Consider the following 18,895-nt stretch of genomic DNA (forward strand, 5'->3'; position numbering starts at 1 on the left):
GTATGTTCTCTATATCCAACATTGTGTATTATTCTAACTGATCTTTTTTGTAACACCGTTAATGAACGAAGTGTACATTTGTAGTTATTTCCCCATATTTCTACACAGTAACTCAGATATGGTAACACTAGCGAGCAGTAGAGAATATGGAGTGATTTTTGGTCTAGAACATGTTTTGCTTTATTCATTATTGACGTGTTTATTGCTACTTTATGTTGTATATTTTTTACATGAGATTTCCAGTTCAATTTATCATCAATCATTGTACCTAGAAATTTGGTTTCATTTACTCTTTCAATTTATTTTCCATCTATTTGTATTTGTGTTTGACTTTCTCTACTACTGTTACCAAATAGCATTATTTTAGTCTTACTGAGATTCAAAGATAGTCTGTTTTTGTCAAATCATCTTTTTAATTTCTTAATTTCTTCTGTTACTATTTGTATTAGCTTCTGTGCGTTCTCCCCTGAACGAAACGCTGTTGTATCATCCGCAAATATTACTAACTTTAAATCTTTTGTAACTTTACAAATGTCATTCATATAGCGATTGAACATTTTTGGTCCTAGTATTGATCCCTGAGGTACACCACAGAATATATTTAGCGTTGTAGACGTGTGTTCGCCTAGCTTCACGTATTGTTTCCTGTTCGTTAAATAACTTCTAATCCAGTTTAAGACCAACCCTCTGATGCCATACCGTTCTAGTTTTTTGATTCAAATATTGTGATTAATTGTGTCAAATGAATGGCCATTATCCTGGGTAAGGGTCATTAGTAGAGATGTTCGATAATTTCGGCCTGCCGATATTATCGGCCGATAAATGCGTTAAAATGTAATATTGGGAATTATCGGTATCGTTTTTTTTATTATCGGTATCGTTTTTTTAATGTTTTATTAAATCAACATAAGAAACCCAAGATACACTTACAATTAGTGCACCAACCCAAAAAACCATTCATTCACACTCATTCACACAAAAGGGTTGTTTCTTTCTGTTATTAATATTCTGGTTCCTACATTATATATCAATATATATCAATACAGTCTGCAAGGGATACAGCCCGTAAGCACACATGCTTGTGCGTGCTGCTGGTCCACTAATAGTACTAACATTTAACAGTTAATTTTACTAATTTTCATTAATTACTAGTTTCAATGTAACTGTTTTTTTATTATTTTACTTTCTTTTTTATTCAAGAAAATGTTTTTAATTTATTTATCTTATTTTATTTTATTAATTCTTTTTTTAAGTACCTTATCTTCACCATACCTGGTTATCCAAATTAGGCATAATAATGTGTTAATTCCACGACTGTATATATCGGTTGATATCGGTATTGGTTGATATCGGTATCGGTAATTAAAGAGTTGGACAATATCGGAATATCGAATATCGGCAAAAAGCCATTATCGGACATCCCTAGTCATTAGAGATGGGTACCTTTTCTTTTGTACCGGGTACCAATTCCCAGCGACCGAGAACTGGTACCGGTATTCTACAGTAGAACTGTTCGGCACTTTTGTGTGTGTTCATTTAGTTGATGATAAAATGTACACTGAGCCCGCCAATTATTTGAGTCGGTGTAGACAGAGTCTGTCACCAGACGTCGCGGCACGTACAGCAAAGGTAACCAACTATGGCACCCTTTGATTTTACGTTAATCGTTAAATCGGTCGGTACGAATGTGACAACGACGCGCCGCCATGCCCGTTTAAAAAAAAAGAAGGGTACAACCCTTCATCGTGCAATGGAACCTTTAAGTTCAAATTTGAATGACAATAAAAAGGAAGTCTAAGTCTAAGTCTAAGTCTTAATGTGGGAGGAAAAATGTGACCGTGAAACCACAAACGCCATACATCAGTTCCCCAAACATCCAATCAGTCCCTCCAGGAATTTGTGATGTCGCGATCACGTCACTGTGTGCAAAAATCAACCAAAATCCAGCAAATTATGCAATGCCTCGCATTTTTGTCCAGTGCCCAAAACTTCCCGCATATTTTGGCCAATCAGCATCATTTTCACACAACTTGTCTCTGAGCGGCGCTCAAACGCACACATCAACTGTCTAATCAAAACTTATGTTTGTTTCTTGTGTAGACAAAGCAGGAACATCTAACCTTTTATAAACATTTACTTCCTAGTTTATTCATGTATCTATTGCAGTGTTTTTCAACCTTTTTTGAGGCAAGGCACCTTTTTCTCATTAAAAAATCCGAAGGCACACCACCAGCAGAAAACGTTAAAAAAATAAACTCCACCAGGTCGTCCTGCCTTATTTTGAGTTTGTTGGTGTTTTCCTGTGTGTCGTGCTTTAGTCCTTGTCTTGCGCTGTTATTTTGGTGGCCTTTTCTGTTTTGTTGGTGTTTTCCTATAACAGTTTCATGTCTTCCTTTGAACGCTATTCCGCACACCTGGTTTATGTTAGCAAGCAAGGCTATTTACATTGTTGCTATCCTTATTTGTGTGGACATTGTTGATGGTCATGTCAAGAACGGACGTACTTTGTGGACACTGTCAGTTTTTGCTGTCGTCCAGCATTCTCTTTCTGTTTACTTTGTAGCCAGTTCAGTTTTACGTTCGTTTCGCATAGCCATTGCCTGTCCCTTTCCCTTTTGTTAATTTTTGGTTTAAGCATTACATACCTTTTTTACCTGCACACTTCCTCCCGATGTGGTCTGCATATTGGGATCACAACAAACCATCCTCGTCTCACCCGACACATTCCGAATTTTACAAAGCAATTAACTACCTGCTGCCACCTACTGACATGGAGTATTATGTGGTTACCCTGCCGAGTTTTACACAGCACAGACACTAAGCAAAGGCACATTATTTGCAGATTATAATTATTGATTTGCAAAAAATATTTTTTGGACCAATTAGGTGAAGTTGCATAATTTCCCACGGCACACCAGACAATATCTCACGGCACACTAGTGTGCCGCGACACAGTGGTTGAAAAACACTGATCTATTGAACTTTTATTTACCCAGGGTTAGGTGATTAAAAAACGATTTTTGTTTGTAATGCTGACCTAGCAAAGAGTGAAGTGAAGTGAATTCTATTTATATAGCGCTTTTCTCTAGTGACTCAAAGCGCTTTTACATAGTGAAACCCAATATCTAAGTTACATTTAAACCAGTGTGGGTGGCACTGGGAGCAGGTGGGTAAAGTGTCTTGCCCAAGGACACAACGGCAGTGACTAGGATGGCGGAAGCGGGGATCGAACCTGGAACCCTCAAGTTGCTGGCACGGCCACTCTACCAACCGAGCTATACCGCCCCAGAGGCAACATTTACATGTTAGAGAGGTTGAAGTGTGATGATAATCCCATCGTCTCTCATTTACCAACAACAATTTGCTATAGAATTGTTCTCAACAATAAGAAAGCCTTTGTTGGTGTTCTTTTTCTGTAATTATAATTGACGATTACTATTATTAGTCAGAATGCATTAAACAGTACAGGAATTTGACAATGAATTTTGATTACCGGTATGTACGTTTACTGCCATCTAATGTCTAATCTTAAATCTGTGTGGTGTAAAACAAGTAAAACATCATTACAGTACCCAAAATTCCAGACTATAAACCGCTACTTTTTTCCTACGGATTTTTCTTCGCTGCGGCTATAATGTTTTGTATTGAATAGTTTTCAATAAACCCAAGCAGAAACACTCGAATGGTGTGTTGTTGTTTGTCGTATGGCGCCATCTTTTAGACGACTTACCTCACTGCGGACTGTTTAGACTGAGCTTTAAACCGGAAGTAGAAGTACCGTTACGTCTTCTAGCCGTTTCTACTTCTATGGATTCTTATTTCATCACTCCTAGCAACGTTTATACATTTTTCAATATGACTAAAACAATTCATACTTACTAAACCGTCCCATGTGTGATCTCTGTAGGAGTGTTTTCATGCATATTTGCACGTGCTATCGTAGTGTAATGAAGCAAGTGTCATTAGCATGACCTAGTATGCTAACACGTCTACGAGTTTCTGTGTTAGTATTATTAACTTACAATGGCATTCTTTTTGTTTTGTTTCACTTTCACAAATTTGTCAGTAAATTCAGCAAAATGTCACCGTGGAGTTATTGAGTCTGTTTAGCTGATTGGAGAGCGAGCTTGCGCAGCTAGTGTGTCCATGATGATGACTTCTGTTTTGTTTGATCGACCGTTTTACTGCCTTGTTACAGACACCGTTTGGTATGTAAATAAAACATTTACAGAATCATCCTGTGTAAATATTAGCGATGTGACGTTCACAAACGAATCAAGTCTTTTTAATGTTTTTTTTAAGTGAACGATGAGAACGGATTTGACGGTGTGAGCCGTTAGTTTGGGAGCCGTTCACAAGCCGCAAAACATCGGCAAATTTTCAGGCATTTTATGCGGCAACAGTCCTTGGAGGGACTGAAATTGACTACATATTACATATATTTGTCATAAAATGATGTGCATTGTGTTATTCCTGGAAGCTTACGCAGAGCTGAGGGGCCCACACTTGTCCCAAGGTTGGTTGTGATTGCTGGCAGAGGGAAGATGGGAAATGTCCCGGACGTGTTCCTGAGTGCAGCAGCTGTCTGTAAGCAACAAGGACATCTGTCAGTCAATGTGTCACTGCACTGTCACACGATTGTTTCTAATCACGCCAACATGCCGTCACTCACCGTCGGCATAGAGCGAACACTCCTTCAGATGAGGCTCCGGGCCGGGAGATGCCTTGTGCTTGCCATCTTGCAGACACACCCCCTCCGAACTGATTGCACCTATCAGGGCTGTGGTCCAAAGTGTGCATATCAACAGAAGCATGTCTGCAATGGAAGTCAATGCATTAGACAGCACATTTGTATCATAGGGGCAGTCTAACACATTGTTTTTCAACCACTGTGCCGCGGCACACTAGTGTACCGTGAGATATTGTCTGGTGTGCCGTGGGAGATTATGTAATTTCACCTAATTGGGTTAAAAATATTTTTTGCAAACCAGTAATTATAATTCCTAAATGTGCCGTTGTTGAGTGTCTGTACTGTCTAGAGCTCGGCAGAGTAACCGTGTAATACTCTTCCATACCAGTAGGTGGCAGCAGGTAGCTAAATTGCTTTGTAGATGTCGGGAACGACGACAATGGTTTGCAGGTAAAAAGGTGTCTAATGCTTAAACCAAAAATAAACAAAAGGCGAGTGCCGCTATGAAAAGGCAAAACTAAAACTGAACTGGCTGCAAAGTAAACAAAAACAGAATGCTGGACGACAGCAAAGACTTACAGAGTGTGGAGCAGACGGCGTCCACAAATGACATGACAATCAACACCAAAATAGGAGCGTAAAACGTGAATTATATTTATATAGCGCTTTTTCTCTAGTGACTCAAAGCGTTTTACATAGTGAAACAAAATATCTAAGTTACATTTAAACCAGTGTGGGTGGCACTGGGAGCAGGTGGGTAAAGTGTCTTGCCCAAGGACACAACAGCAGTAACTAGGATGGCAGAAGCTGGGATCAAACCGGGAACCCTCAAGTTGCTGGCACGGGCACTCTACCAACCGAGCTATACCGCTTTGAGTCACTAGAGGAAAAAAAACAAGCGCTATGTAAATATAATTCACTTCAAGACAAGAACTAAAACACTACACACAGGAAAACACCAAAAAAACTTCAAATAAGTCACAGTGTGATGTGACCGGTCGTGACAGTACACCTACTTTGAGACAAGAGCTATAGTGATGCATGCTTGGTTATGGTTGGAATTCATATCCAACAATTGCGAGAACGACTTTTTATTGTCAATATCGGCTGCTGGGTTTCATTTTTTTATGTTTTCTGCTGGGGGTGTGCCTCTGGATTTTTTCAATGAAAAAAATGTGCCTCGGCTCAGGAAAGGTTGAAAAACACTGGTCTAACATAACCAGAGAATCATGATCATAATTAAAGATAAAAGTATTTTTTTATTTACTTTCCCTAAATATCTAAAATTATTCATATTCTCTTCATGTCATATTATGCTCCTTGCAGAGCTGTTGTTTTTAGGTTAGTTTTTATCCAATCAGAATACAGCTAGCTTATGTTGCCATGCTGTATCAAATCTGCCTTCAGTATCACCAATATCTGTGCACTGTAAGTGAACGGGCACATACAGTTGATAGACAATTGCCATAGCCAATCAGATCACCAGTTGTTGTTCAGCAAGGCCTTCTAGCTGGCCTCACCTTGAACGTTACATTTACGCGTCCTGTGATTGGATACTCACTTGTCACTCCCAAGTGAGTATCCAATCACAAGTTGCACTTTACAAAAGCAGGAAGTGTTGCACTGGAGCCGAGCCAAAGCAGAGAAACCCACAAAGAAGGACAGCAAAACGTTGATTAGGTGGCAGATATATATTTGCAAGGCCATTTTCAAGAAGGATATTTAAAGATGAAATGGGGAAATGCCCGCCACTTCCACTCGAATCAACCGACTACAAGGGATACACTGGCTTATACGGCGTCGAATGGGTGCTACATAGTGATGGGTTGATGAGGCGTCATGAAGCGTTTCGACACATTGCAAAACTGTATTGATACTGTGTCGATACTGTGTCACTAAATACTGACATCTGCTGGACATTAAAAATCCCTACAGGCAACCTATGGACCGACTCAACTGACACTGATTTTATGCCCTAGTACAGGGGTCACCAACCTTTTTGAAATCAAAAACTACTTCTTGGATACTGATTAATGCGAAGGGCTACCAGTTTGATACACACTTAAATAAATAAATATGTTGTCATTTGTAAGTTACACGTAAGTGTGATTTAAACAAGAATACCTAAATAAATGTATATATATAAAAAAATGGGTATTTCTGTCTGTCATTCTGTCGTACATTTTTTTTTTCCTTTTACGGAAGGTTTTTTGTAGAGAATAAATGATGAAAAAAACACTTAATTGAACGGTTTAAAAGAGGAGAAAACAAGAAAAAATTTAAAATAAAATTTTGAAACATAGTTTATCTTCAATTTCGACTCTTTATAATTCAAAATTCAACCGACAAAAAGAAGAGAAAAACTAGCTAATTTGAATCTTTTTGAAAAAATTAAAAAAAGAATTTATGGAACATCATTAGTAATTTTTCCTGATTAAGATACATTTTAGAATTTTGATGACATGTTTTAAATTGGTTAAAATCCAATCTGCACTTTGTTAGAATATTTAACAAATTGGACCAAGCTATATTTCTAACAAGGACAAATCAGTATTTCTTCTAGATTTTCCAGAACAAAAATTTTAAAAGAAATTCAAAATACTTTGAAATAAGATTTAAATTTGATTCTACAGATTTTCTAGATTTGCCAGAATAATTTTTTTGAATTTTAATCATAGTAAGTTTGAAGAAATATTTCACAAATATTCTTCGTCGAAAAACCAGAAGCTAGAATATTTATTATTCTTTACAATAAAAAAAATAAAAATTACTTGAACATTGTCAGGAAAGAAGAGGAAGAAATTTAAAAGGTAAAAAGATATATTTGTTTAAAAATCCTAAAATCATTTTTAAGGTTGTATTTTTTCTCTAAAATTGTATTTCTAAAAGTAATAAGAAGCAAAGTAAAAAATAAATGAATTTATTCAAACAAGTGAAGACCCATCCATCCATCCATTTTCTACCGCTTATTCCAAGTGAAGACCAAGTCTTTAAAATATTTTCTTGGATTTTCAAATTCTATTTGAGTTTTGTCTCTTTTAGAATTAAAAATGTGGAGCAAAGCGAGACCAGCTTGCTAGTAAATAAATAACATTTAAAAAATAGAGGCAGCTCACTGGTAAGTGCTGCTCTTTGAGCTATTTTTAGAACAGGCCAGCGGGCGACAGATCTGGTCCTTACGGGCTACCTGGTGACCGCGGGCACCGCGTTGGTGACCCCTGCCCTAGTATATACAATAATATAAACCAAGTCATTGTATTTAATTTAGGATTATTTCATATCTTCATTTAAATAAAAATATATTTTTATCTTTTTTAGATACAGTCAATAAATAATGTGAACATGTATCATAACATGGAAATCTAAGAGAACGTGTTGTGGATGATTGTGGCCTGGGAATTTTTTTAATTTAATTTTTTTACACATTTTTATTAAAAAAAAAAAAAAAAAGTTTTTCTGACGTATTACATTTTAGACGATTTCTCTTAGTTATTATTTCTCCGGCTGTAGAAAAGACACGCTCACAGGGCACAGAGGAGGCGTCAGTGCAACACAGTTCGCGTATCGGTCACGTGACCAAAACAGCTCATGATCGGTCACGTGACTTTTTAAAAGCGGTACGCGCACCGACACAGGGTTTTGCTCAATGAGCTCGACGCATGCGCCGATGCATCGGTGTTGCCGGACCCATCACTAGTGCTACAAATTTCTCTATTTTTGTCACACTGCGGTGAGGGAAGTCCTGTTTTGGGGTTGTCTGGCAAACTTCCTGTTTTATGTTGAAAGTCTAATCCTTCTCTCGTTTCAGGCCACTTGCTCTTCCTCCTGTGTCACTGGTCTGATGTCTTTTCTGATTGCCTGATTGTGCCCACCTGTGTCACCCTCCCTCATGTGTGTATAAAGCCTTCGTCTTCCCCTGTCTTGTTGCCAGAGTATATCGTCTCGTCGTGTACCGCCAGCCGTCTTCCACAGTCGCTTTATTCCTTAATTTCTTTGTACCCTCTGAAGAAGACTGATTTTGATTTGCTAAAGTTTTTTGGTCAGTTTTTTGGAGCTAGTTTCATAGTGCTATGCCTTCTTTTTTCCCTCCTTGGAGCGCTTTAATTTGTAGTTTTCTTAGCCCTTTATAGTGTAGTTTGTTTATAGCTTTTTGTCTCATCTTCGTGAGCGATTTTCTTTTGGTGTAGTTAATCGTAGATTTTTTTTTTTTATTATTAGAACCGTGTAGTAGTGATGGGTTGATGAGGCGTCATGAAGCGTTTCGACACATTGCAAAACTGTATTGATACTGTGTCGATACTGTGTCACTAAATACTGACATCTGCTGGACGTTAAAAATCCCTACAGGCAACCTATGGACCGACTCAACTGACACTGATTTTATGACCTAGTATATACAATAATATAAACCAAGTTATTGTATTTCATTTAGGATTATTTCATATCTTCATTTAAATAAAAATATATTTTTATCTTTTTTAGATACAGTCAATAAATAATATGAACATGTATCATAACATGGAAATCTAAGAGAACGTGTTGTGAATGAGGATGCTTGTGGATTGTGAATTTTTATTTATTTTTTTTACACATTTTTATTCCAAAAAAACAGTTTTTCCAACGTATTAAATTTTAGACGATTTCTCTTTTTAGTTATTATTTCTCCGGCTGTAGAAAAGACCCGCTCACAGGGCACAGAGGAGGCGTCAGTGCGACACAGTTCGTGTATCGGTCACGTGACCAAAACAGCTCATGATCGGTCACGTGACTTTCTAAAAGCGGTACGCGCACCGACACAGGGTTTTGCTCGATGAGCTCGACGCATGCGCCGATGCATCGGTGTTGCCGGACCCATCACCATTGTTTATAGCTTTTTGTTTTTTCTTTTAGTGTAGTTAATCGTAGATTGTTTTTTTATTATTATTAGAACGGTGTAGATTTTTTTGCTTTCACCTTTTTTCCCCTCCCTCGGGAGTGATATTCCGTTTATTGTTTCCTTTTTACTCTAGTGTGTCTAGTATAGAATTTATAGCCATTTGTTTATTCACTCGATCTGAAGAGAGTTCTCAGAAACTGTTGAATAAAAGCCTGCGTCAATCGTTTCCCGTCTGCAACTGAGTCCTCATTTTTGCCAAGGCCTAACAATTTTGTCAAATTTAATATGTTTTTTTTTACAATTAGTGTAATTTTGACAATACCGTGAGGGTTTGATTTTTGAATGCGCCAGAAAATAGCCTGTTTTGTACACTGTTGATGCGATTAAATGACCAGTAGTGCGTAAATGTGTTCCTGTATAGAATTTCTCCAGCAATGGTCATGTGGTGACATCAATATTGTTTTTTTTGTTTTTTAAAGTACCAATGATTGTCACACACACACTAGGTGTGGCGGAATGATTTTCTGCATTTGACCCATCACCCCCTGGGAGGTGAGGGGAGCAGTAAGCAGCAGCGGTGGCCACGCCCGGGAATCATTTTTGGTGATTTAACCCCCAATTCCAAGCCTTGATGCGGAGTGTTAAGCAGGGAAGTAATTGGTCCCATTTTTTTATAATCTTTGGTATGACTCGGCCGGGGTTTGAACTCCCGACCTACCGATCTCAGGGCTGACACTCTAACCATTTTGAGAGGTGATCATTGAAGTCGTAAATTGCTGAAGGCCTCGGTGGGAAACGCACAGCCCGCCACTGAATAAGGGTGGTGATTTGTTTTATTCGTTCCGATTCCAAATTGATTATTTTAAAAATGTAGTTAAAAAAGAAAACAAATGATTAAAATCTGTTTTTTTTCCCCTAAAAATTTCTTTTGACATTTTTTAAAAGATGTTATTAGTCCGCGTGCTATTACGAATTTGTTTTTATCCACACTGTCATTGCACAACATAAACATTCATTTTATCATTTCAGGTTATATAATTTTTATAACAAAAATACATTTTTCATTTTTTCTGTGAAACCCTGAATAAAAAAAAGCATGATTAGATTCATGACTTTGCCATAAAAAAAAAAATTCCCATTCAAAATAAATTGGCCATTTTTCAAACTTCCACCATTTCCAAATTTTTCAAACCATTCCACCTTCAACACATTTCACCATTCTGGAAATTCATACTACCCTTTAAGTTCAAAAAAATTTATAGGATTTTCCAGAATTCCTGGTATTCCAAAGCCCGATTTCCACCCTTTTTTCTGGCGACTACTCCTCCCACATTTTTCAACCCACTTCAACCGTTCCTCTCAATCAGGACAAAACAAAGTTGTTTTTTTCAACTGGAATAGTTCCCAGTTTTCCCGAAATTCCAGGAATTCCATAATACCGTTTCTCAATTCAATACTTCAACATTTCTCGACCGATTTGAAAAATTCCAACACCAAACATTTTAACTCATTCAGACCATTTTAATTTTTTATTTTTTTTTACCATTTTCCCCAAAAAATTCCGCTTTTCCCGAAATTTCCAAATGTTTTGGAAATTTCCATTGAAATCAATAGGACATTCTTCAAAGTTCCACAACTCCCACATTTTTCATCTGATTCAAACTCTTCCAACTTCAAAATATTCAACCTGTTTAGGGAATTGTGTGCTCTACCTCAATAATTAAAAAAAAAAATCCAGGATTTCACACGCAATTCCTCCAGGAATTGCCTCATCTAGTTTAATGTTATATTTTTAAACTGTTGATTTGCCCTGTAATGGTCGGAGGATTCTGCTTGCTTACAGGATGTTGCTTTTTGTCATACTCAATGTTTGTCTTCCTGTCATTTTTACTAAACCATGACGTTAAAGAACGGGCAACAAGTTTGAGGCCCCTGGTCTAAAAGCCGCCCCTCCTCAACTCTGCGTGTGGTGACCTAATAGCGTGGTGAGCCTGATTAGGTGGGACTGAGACACTGTGCTCGGATGGTTGTGTAATCTGACAAGCTGCCGCACCCGAATTAAACAATTACCTGCTGGCGGCGTGACCCCCGAGGCAGACTAACACTTGCAAGGGTGCACTAAGATGGTCAAACCGTGCTATGACTCCAACACAATTGTCTTTTTTTAAATGATTTGTAACGTAAACTCTGACTTTAACAAGTACAATATTTTGCAGAATAGGATAGGAATGGATTCACCAGAGAAACAAAATAGTACAACCGTAGAAAGAGGACATATAAAGCAAATGTGTATAATAAAGTGAAGCTGTAATAGAGTGGTGAAAATACAAAAACATAGACATTTAGTTGAATATTCCTTGGTTGAGCTTGTATAAAGGTGTACATTTACCTGGGTTGGTTTTCTCCAACACGCACTTGGCGGGGAAAAAGATGCTCCAGTCTCCTCCTCTTGTGCTACCTGCTTGATTGTGTCTGGTTTATATGAAGGACATTTCTCTCCCATCCACTCGCCCCCCTCCTCTCTCTCTCTCTCTCTCTCTCTCTCTCTCTCTCTCTCTCTCTCTCTCTCTCTCTCTCTCTCTCTCTCTCTCTCTCTCTCTCTCTCTCTCTCTCTCTCCTGCAATAATCCCCCAATAAAGACGTTTACCAAATCCCCAGTTATATTCCTGCACCAACTTAAATATATATATATATATATATATATATATATATATATATATATATATATATATATATATATATATATATATATATATATATGTATGTATGTATGTATATGTATGTATATATGAATATATACACATATATATATATATATGTACTGTATATATATATATATATATATATATATATATATATATATATATATATATATATATATATATATATATATATATATATATATACATGTGTGTATATATATATATATATATATTTATATGTGTATATATATATACACACTATATTGCCAAAAGTATTTGGCCACCTGCCTTTACTCACATATGAACTTGAATTGCCATCCCATGGAATTGTCCAAAATGTTTTGGTAATCTGGAGCATTCAAAGTCTCTTTCACTGGAACTAAGGGGGCAAGTCCAACTCCTGAAAAACAACCCCACACCATAATTCCCCCTCCACCAAATTTCACACTCGGCACAATGCAGTCCAAAATGTACCGTTCTCCTGGCAACCTCCAAACCCAGACTGGTCCATCAGATTGCCAGATGGAAAAGTGTGATTTATCACTCCAGAGAAGGCGTCTCCACTGCTCTAGAGTCCAGTGGGGACGTACTTTATACCACTGCATCCCACGCTTTGCAATAGACTTGGTGATGTATGCCTTAGATGCAGCTGCTCTGCCATGGAAACCCATTCCATGAAGCTCTCTGCGTACTGTACGGGGGCTAATTGGAAGGTCACATGAAGTTTGGAGCTCTGTAGCAACTGACTGTGCAGAAAGTCTTTGCACTATGCGCTTCAGCATCTGCTGACCCCTCTCTGTCAGTTTACGTGGCCTACCACTTGGTGGCTGAGTTGCTGTTGTTTCCAAACCCTTCACTTTTCTTATAATACAATTTACTTTGGAATATTTAGGAGTGAGGAAATTTCACCACTGGATTTGTTGCACAGGTGGCATCCTATGACAGTTCCACGCTGGAAATCACTGAGAGCGGCCCATTCTTTCACAAATGTTTGTAGAAACAGTCTCCATGCCTAAGTGCTTGATTTTATACACCAAGTGATTAGGACACCTGATTCTCATCATTTGGATGGGTGGCCAAATACTTTTGGCAATATAGTGTATATTTGATGTACATATATACATATACATTTATGCACAAATATATATATATGTACAAACATATATATACATGTATATACATATTTATATTTAGAAGTCTACATATCTATATGTATGCAATAAAACTATTCTGATTCTGATATGTATATATACATACACACATACTGTACACATAAACACCCCCCCACATGACAGTGTTGGATGAGGTTATTTATAATTGAATGCTAAGCTGACCACCGGGAACACAAATCTCCGCAGAACCAAACAGGAAGCAACGTGTTGCAAAACACTTCCGGCTCGCACCTAAACCAATTGCCCAGGCTGGGTTTATTTTTACCACCTGAGCCCAGACCTACTCTACATGTCTGCTGAAACCTTGCCAATAATGCCAGTCTGAGGCCGTCTTTCCACCCACATTGAGAACACATTGAAACGCTCCCGATGTGCGTGGGACATGTGTGTCTGCGTGTGCGTGTACGTGTGCGGGTGTGTGTGTGTGTGTGTGTGTGTGTGTGTGTGTGTGTGTGCGTGTGCGTGTGTGTCAATGCTTGTGGGTTTTAATCTCACCTCCGCTTGGACCCAGTGTGCCATGGTAATCCCTGGTGCGTCGCTCTTTCCCTCCTAAAGCTTTTGGCCACAGAGCAGCAGATGGAGAGCGTCTTGTGGCCTACATACTCGCCTCTCAAAACCAAAGACTGGGAAACATGATGACTACCTTAATTGGACATTGCAACATATTAGCCATCAAAATGACCATACATTGTGAGAAATTCTTTAAAGGGGTCATATTATGTTTTTTTTCTTCTATTTTTCTATATTTTTTTCATGTATTTTTTCGCTCTTGAACAGTCTTCTCCCAGCCATCTTTGTTGTACTTTTTACCGCTTCCGTAGCGAGTCCACAGACAGATTAGGATTCAAACTATACGCTACTTTGTATTAGAAATGGCAACAGTGGAGGATGCATGTGCCTTTACGAACCAGTCTGCCCCAAAACAAGAGGATAGAGAAAAAGACGGAGCTTATTGACTACAGCGTCAGACTACAAAGGCGGTCTCGCGCAAAGCTCTTTAGGTAAAACTTGACCATACAGTATATGGAGATATTCGCTGACGTCAAACTTGGTAAAAACGTCAAAATTGGGGCAAATTCCAAACGACTAGTTTGGAGGAAGTATGAAGGAAGGCAATATTGTTTTATAAATATCCCCGTAATGCCTCCATGGTTAGATTTTGCATTTTCGAGATTTACGCAGATCCCAAATAAATAAAAGCAGGTATCCGTCACGAGCATGGAGGTAGCGTTGGCAGACGACAGGCAGATGGTGAATAAAAAGAATGTTTGTTAATACGGACAAAGGAAAACACACTCAATTGGGAGTGGGAGAACACGAAACTAATGGTGGAAAAAAACAAAAGAAGGCGAGTGCAACTAATCCGCGCACCAGATATCATACTTGCCAACCTTGAGACCTCCGATTTCGGGAGGTGTGTGTGGGGGGGGGGGTTGTTGGGGCGGGGGCGTGGTTAAGAGGGGAGGAGTATATTTACAGCTAGAATTCACCAAGTCAAGTATTTCTTATATATATATATATATATATATATATATATATATAAGAAATACTTATATATTTCAGTGAATTCTAGCTATATATATATATATATATATATTGTATTATATATATATATATATATATATATATATATATATATCTATATATATATATATATATATATATATATATATATATATATAAAATAAATACTTGAATTTCAGTGTTCATTTATTTACACGTATACACACACATAACACTCATCTACTCATTGTTGCATCCTTGTTCTATTCTCTGTCACTATTTTTCTAACCATGCTGAACACCCGCTCTAATGATGCATTGCTGTGTGGCACGCACAAAAGTGCTTTCATCAAATGCACTGGAGTCAGAATCTTCCATCTCTCCCTAGCATGGCCCAAAACCGGTCAATCTTTGCTTCCTGAGGAAGATCTTCACTGCCAAGCATTTGGTAGTCCACTACTTCTTCCCGGAGGCTATCCAGGTCCAATCGCAGCTGCGGCTTGGAACTTACAAGCGTATTTCTTCATCTTACTCGTCGTCTACGTCGCCACGGCTGTATCTTCCTCGTTCTTCTGCTTCGTCTCCTTGTGTGCGCAGTTGTGCACTGCACTCTCTAAACGCCGTAGATGTTATTGTCACATATGCATGTACAGTAGATGGCAGTATTGTCCTGTTTAAGAATGTCACAACATTGCTGTTTACGGCAGACAAACTGCTTTACGGTAGACGAAAACGTGACTGCCGTTGTTGTGTGTTGTTACCGCGCTGGGAGGATGTTAATGAAACTGCCTAACAATAAACCCACATAAGAAACCAAGAACTCGCCCTCGATCATTCTACAGTTATAACGTGATTGGGCAGGCACGCTGTTTATATTGTGGGAAAGCGGACGTGAAAACAGGCTGTCAACACTCACTCAGGTCCACATGGTGCTGGAGGGGGCGTGGCCTCCAGCTCCGCCTGAATTTCGGGAGAGTTTCAGGAAAAAATTTGTCCCGGGAGGTTTTCGGGAGAGGCACTGAATTCCGGGAGTCTCCCGGAAAATCCGGGAGGGTTGGCAAGTATGCCAGACATGGAACTTATTTTGTTCAGGAAGCAAAGCGCTATCGCTTTGCTTATTTACACGTGCCTATGCTGTGCCTATGCACAGCAGTGCAAACAATAGAAAACTGAAATAGAAGACTGATTGGCAACCGGGTATAGGTGTGTTCTGGTTGCCAATGAAGAACAGGTGTGGGATCCAGTACTCAGAGGAAAGACAGGAAAAGTGAAACTCCAAAATAAGAGTAAAAACACCACACAAACGGTCCAAAACAGTCACAAGGGTGTGACCGGACCAATAGGTAAGAAAGGTTGGGTTTGCATAATAGGACCCCCTTAAGGAAAGCTTAGCAGGAAATAATTAGTCAGACAATGTTAGGAATATATTGCAATTAAAGGTGTGGTGGATTTTTTTTGCTAGACCCACTCAACATCCATTGCATTCGGTCTCCCCTAGAGGTGGGGTCACCCACATCTGCGGTCCTCTCCAAGGTTTCTCATTGTCATTCTCATTGACATCCCACTGGGTTGAGTTTTTCCTTGCCTTTATGTGGGATCTGAACTGAGGATGGCGTTGTGGCTTGTGCAGCCCTTTGAGACACTTGTGATTTAGGGCTATATAAATAAACATTGATTGATAAACATTGAAATGACATGAAACAGTATACCATGCTTGACACATTTCAAAAAGTGATGCGATGTGAGGTGTGGCCTCCACGGTTGTGCAGAATCACCCGACTTGAAGGATGTTCATTCAGTTGTTTAATTTTGTAGGGGGAAAATGTAGACAACGGACAATGGCTTCCCGGGCGGGGCCACCGCTGCTGCCCACTGCTCCCCTCACCTTCCAGGGGGTGATCAAGGGTGATGGGTCCGATGCAGAGAATAATTTTGGCACACCTAGTGTGTGTGTGACAATCATTGGTACTTTAACTTTAATTTGAACTTAACGAGTGACAGAACTCCTCATCAGTCTTGCTCCAACTATCTCTGATTGCTGTTGTCAGGTCATCTTTGCAGGTCCTTGCCATCGACCATTTTCTTTAATATCCACAATAGATTTGACATTGGATTGACATCCAGACTATTTGCAGGCCATGACACTGAACTTGTGTCTTTATCAAGAAACGTTTTTACAGTTTTTGCTCTATGGCAAGATGCATTATCATCCTGAATGATCTCATCATCCCCAAACATCCTTTCCATTGATGGAATAAGAGACACAAAGTGAACTTGTGCATGTATTGAAGATGTAATGGCAGCCATCATTACCTGACATGCAGCACATATCGTCATGACTCTGGAAATGTTTTCTTCAGGCGGTCGTCTTCATAACTCTCATTGGACCCAAAACCAAACAAAAGTTCCAGCATCAACACCTTGTCCAATGCAGATTCATGATTCATCACTGAATATGACTTTCATCCAGTCATCCATAGTCCGCCATTGCTTTTACTTAGCCCATTGGAACCTTGTATTTTTATGTTTAGATGTTGATGATGACATTTGTTTAGTTTTTCTATTTTTAAATCCTTTTTCCTTTAGGCTGTTTCTTACAGATGGTTTCTCCGGTTTGCGCCCATTTGTTCTTCATTTGTTTTGCTGTGTATTTTCTGTTTTCAAGTCATAGTGCTTGAACTTTTCTGTCCTGGCACTTTGATGTTTTCCTTGGTCTACCAGTACGCTTGCCTTTTATAACTTTCCCATGTTGATTGTACAAACGTATTTGGTCCATATTTTACACACAGCTGACTGTAAACAATCAACATCTTTTGCAACAGCGCGTGAATATTTATCTTCTTGAAGAACTTTGATAATCCTCTCCTTTGTTTCAATTGACATCTCTCATGTTGGAGCCATGATTCATGTCGATCCACCTGCTGCTACAGCTCTCCAATGTGAGAACATTCATTTTTATCTGCGGAATAATGAACAGATTTATTTGTGGTGCAGATCTTAGCATTGGAAATGACAATATACAGGTTGATTGCATCATTTTTCTAAGAATTGAGTGATTCCATAATGTTTTCACTCTGCTTGATCTAAAAAATTAAACTGTTACTGACTACCACAACTTATTTTATTGTTTCTGAAAGCCAGAAAGTTGCCATTTGAAATGTCTAAGGTTTTGTGTCATGTCTGTTATCTGCTTTATTTCTACAAAATCAAACAACTGGATGAACATCCTTCAAGTCTGGTGATTCCATCATTTTTGCCAGAGGTTGTAAATATGTTGACCATATTTAAGTTCTGAGTTATAGACTGACCTCCAATTTAGCAAATTCTCATGAAATCTTGTCTCTTCACATATGTTTGTCTTAATTCCCATGCATGGAAGGTCCTCTGTGACAACACTCTCAATGGTCTCAGAGGAGAAGCACTTTACAGATTTCATGGATGGAGCTGAATCAGAAATGAGGGACCGCGGTGACCCGGCAGACTGTTTCATAACTGCACAGGGTCACCAGCTCAGAGCACTTTATTTCTGGGGGGCGAGAGCGGAGGAGCGAGAGGCAGACAAACAGTTCACCATTTGGTAATTAGAGGAGAAATAACGATATCCTTTGTGCAAGAGCTATTCGGGGAACAGAGAGAGAGGACAAAACAGACCATCAGTGCTCGCTGTGTACCCTCGCAGTCATTCTCATTTGTCAGAGTTGGATCACTGCCTGTTCTTTGAGCCTTCGGCTGGCCCTCGGCTGTGTCACCCATCTTTGTTGACTCACTAAATGACCAACATTCATTTTCACCATTGAGAGTTTCTTCAATACATTCCACTGACCTATTCCCCACTTTGGTTGGGACAGGCACTTCGAAACAACGTTGAGAACTGGTTGAATTAGGTCCTCAAACCTGACATCAGAACAACATGCTTTGTGACGACGTTTAATCAATGTTGGGTTCTGACGTTG

The 18,895-nt window shown here is 38.8% G+C and overlaps 1 protein-coding gene across 1 annotated transcript in view; it reads right to left on the reverse strand.

The window, feature by feature from the left end:
• rtbdn (retbindin) overlaps nt 1-12,089 on the reverse strand; it is a 32,989-nt gene extending 20,900 nt beyond the window's left edge. The window contains exons 1-3 of the mRNA XM_061973533.1: nt 11,956-12,089; nt 4,673-4,816; nt 4,486-4,585 (exon numbers count right to left, since the gene is read on the reverse strand). Coding sequence (XP_061829517.1) covers nt 4,486-4,585; nt 4,673-4,814 — 242 coding nt within the window. The 5' untranslated portion in view covers nt 4,815-4,816; nt 11,956-12,089. The remainder of the gene's footprint in view (nt 1-4,485; nt 4,586-4,672; nt 4,817-11,955) is intronic.
• Between the last annotated feature and the right edge of the window lie 6,806 nt (nt 12,090-18,895).

This window comes from Nerophis lumbriciformis, linkage group LG22 (genome assembly GCF_033978685.3).
Source record: "Nerophis lumbriciformis linkage group LG22, RoL_Nlum_v2.1, whole genome shotgun sequence".
Classification (NCBI taxonomy): domain Eukaryota; kingdom Metazoa; phylum Chordata; class Actinopteri; order Syngnathiformes; family Syngnathidae; genus Nerophis; species Nerophis lumbriciformis.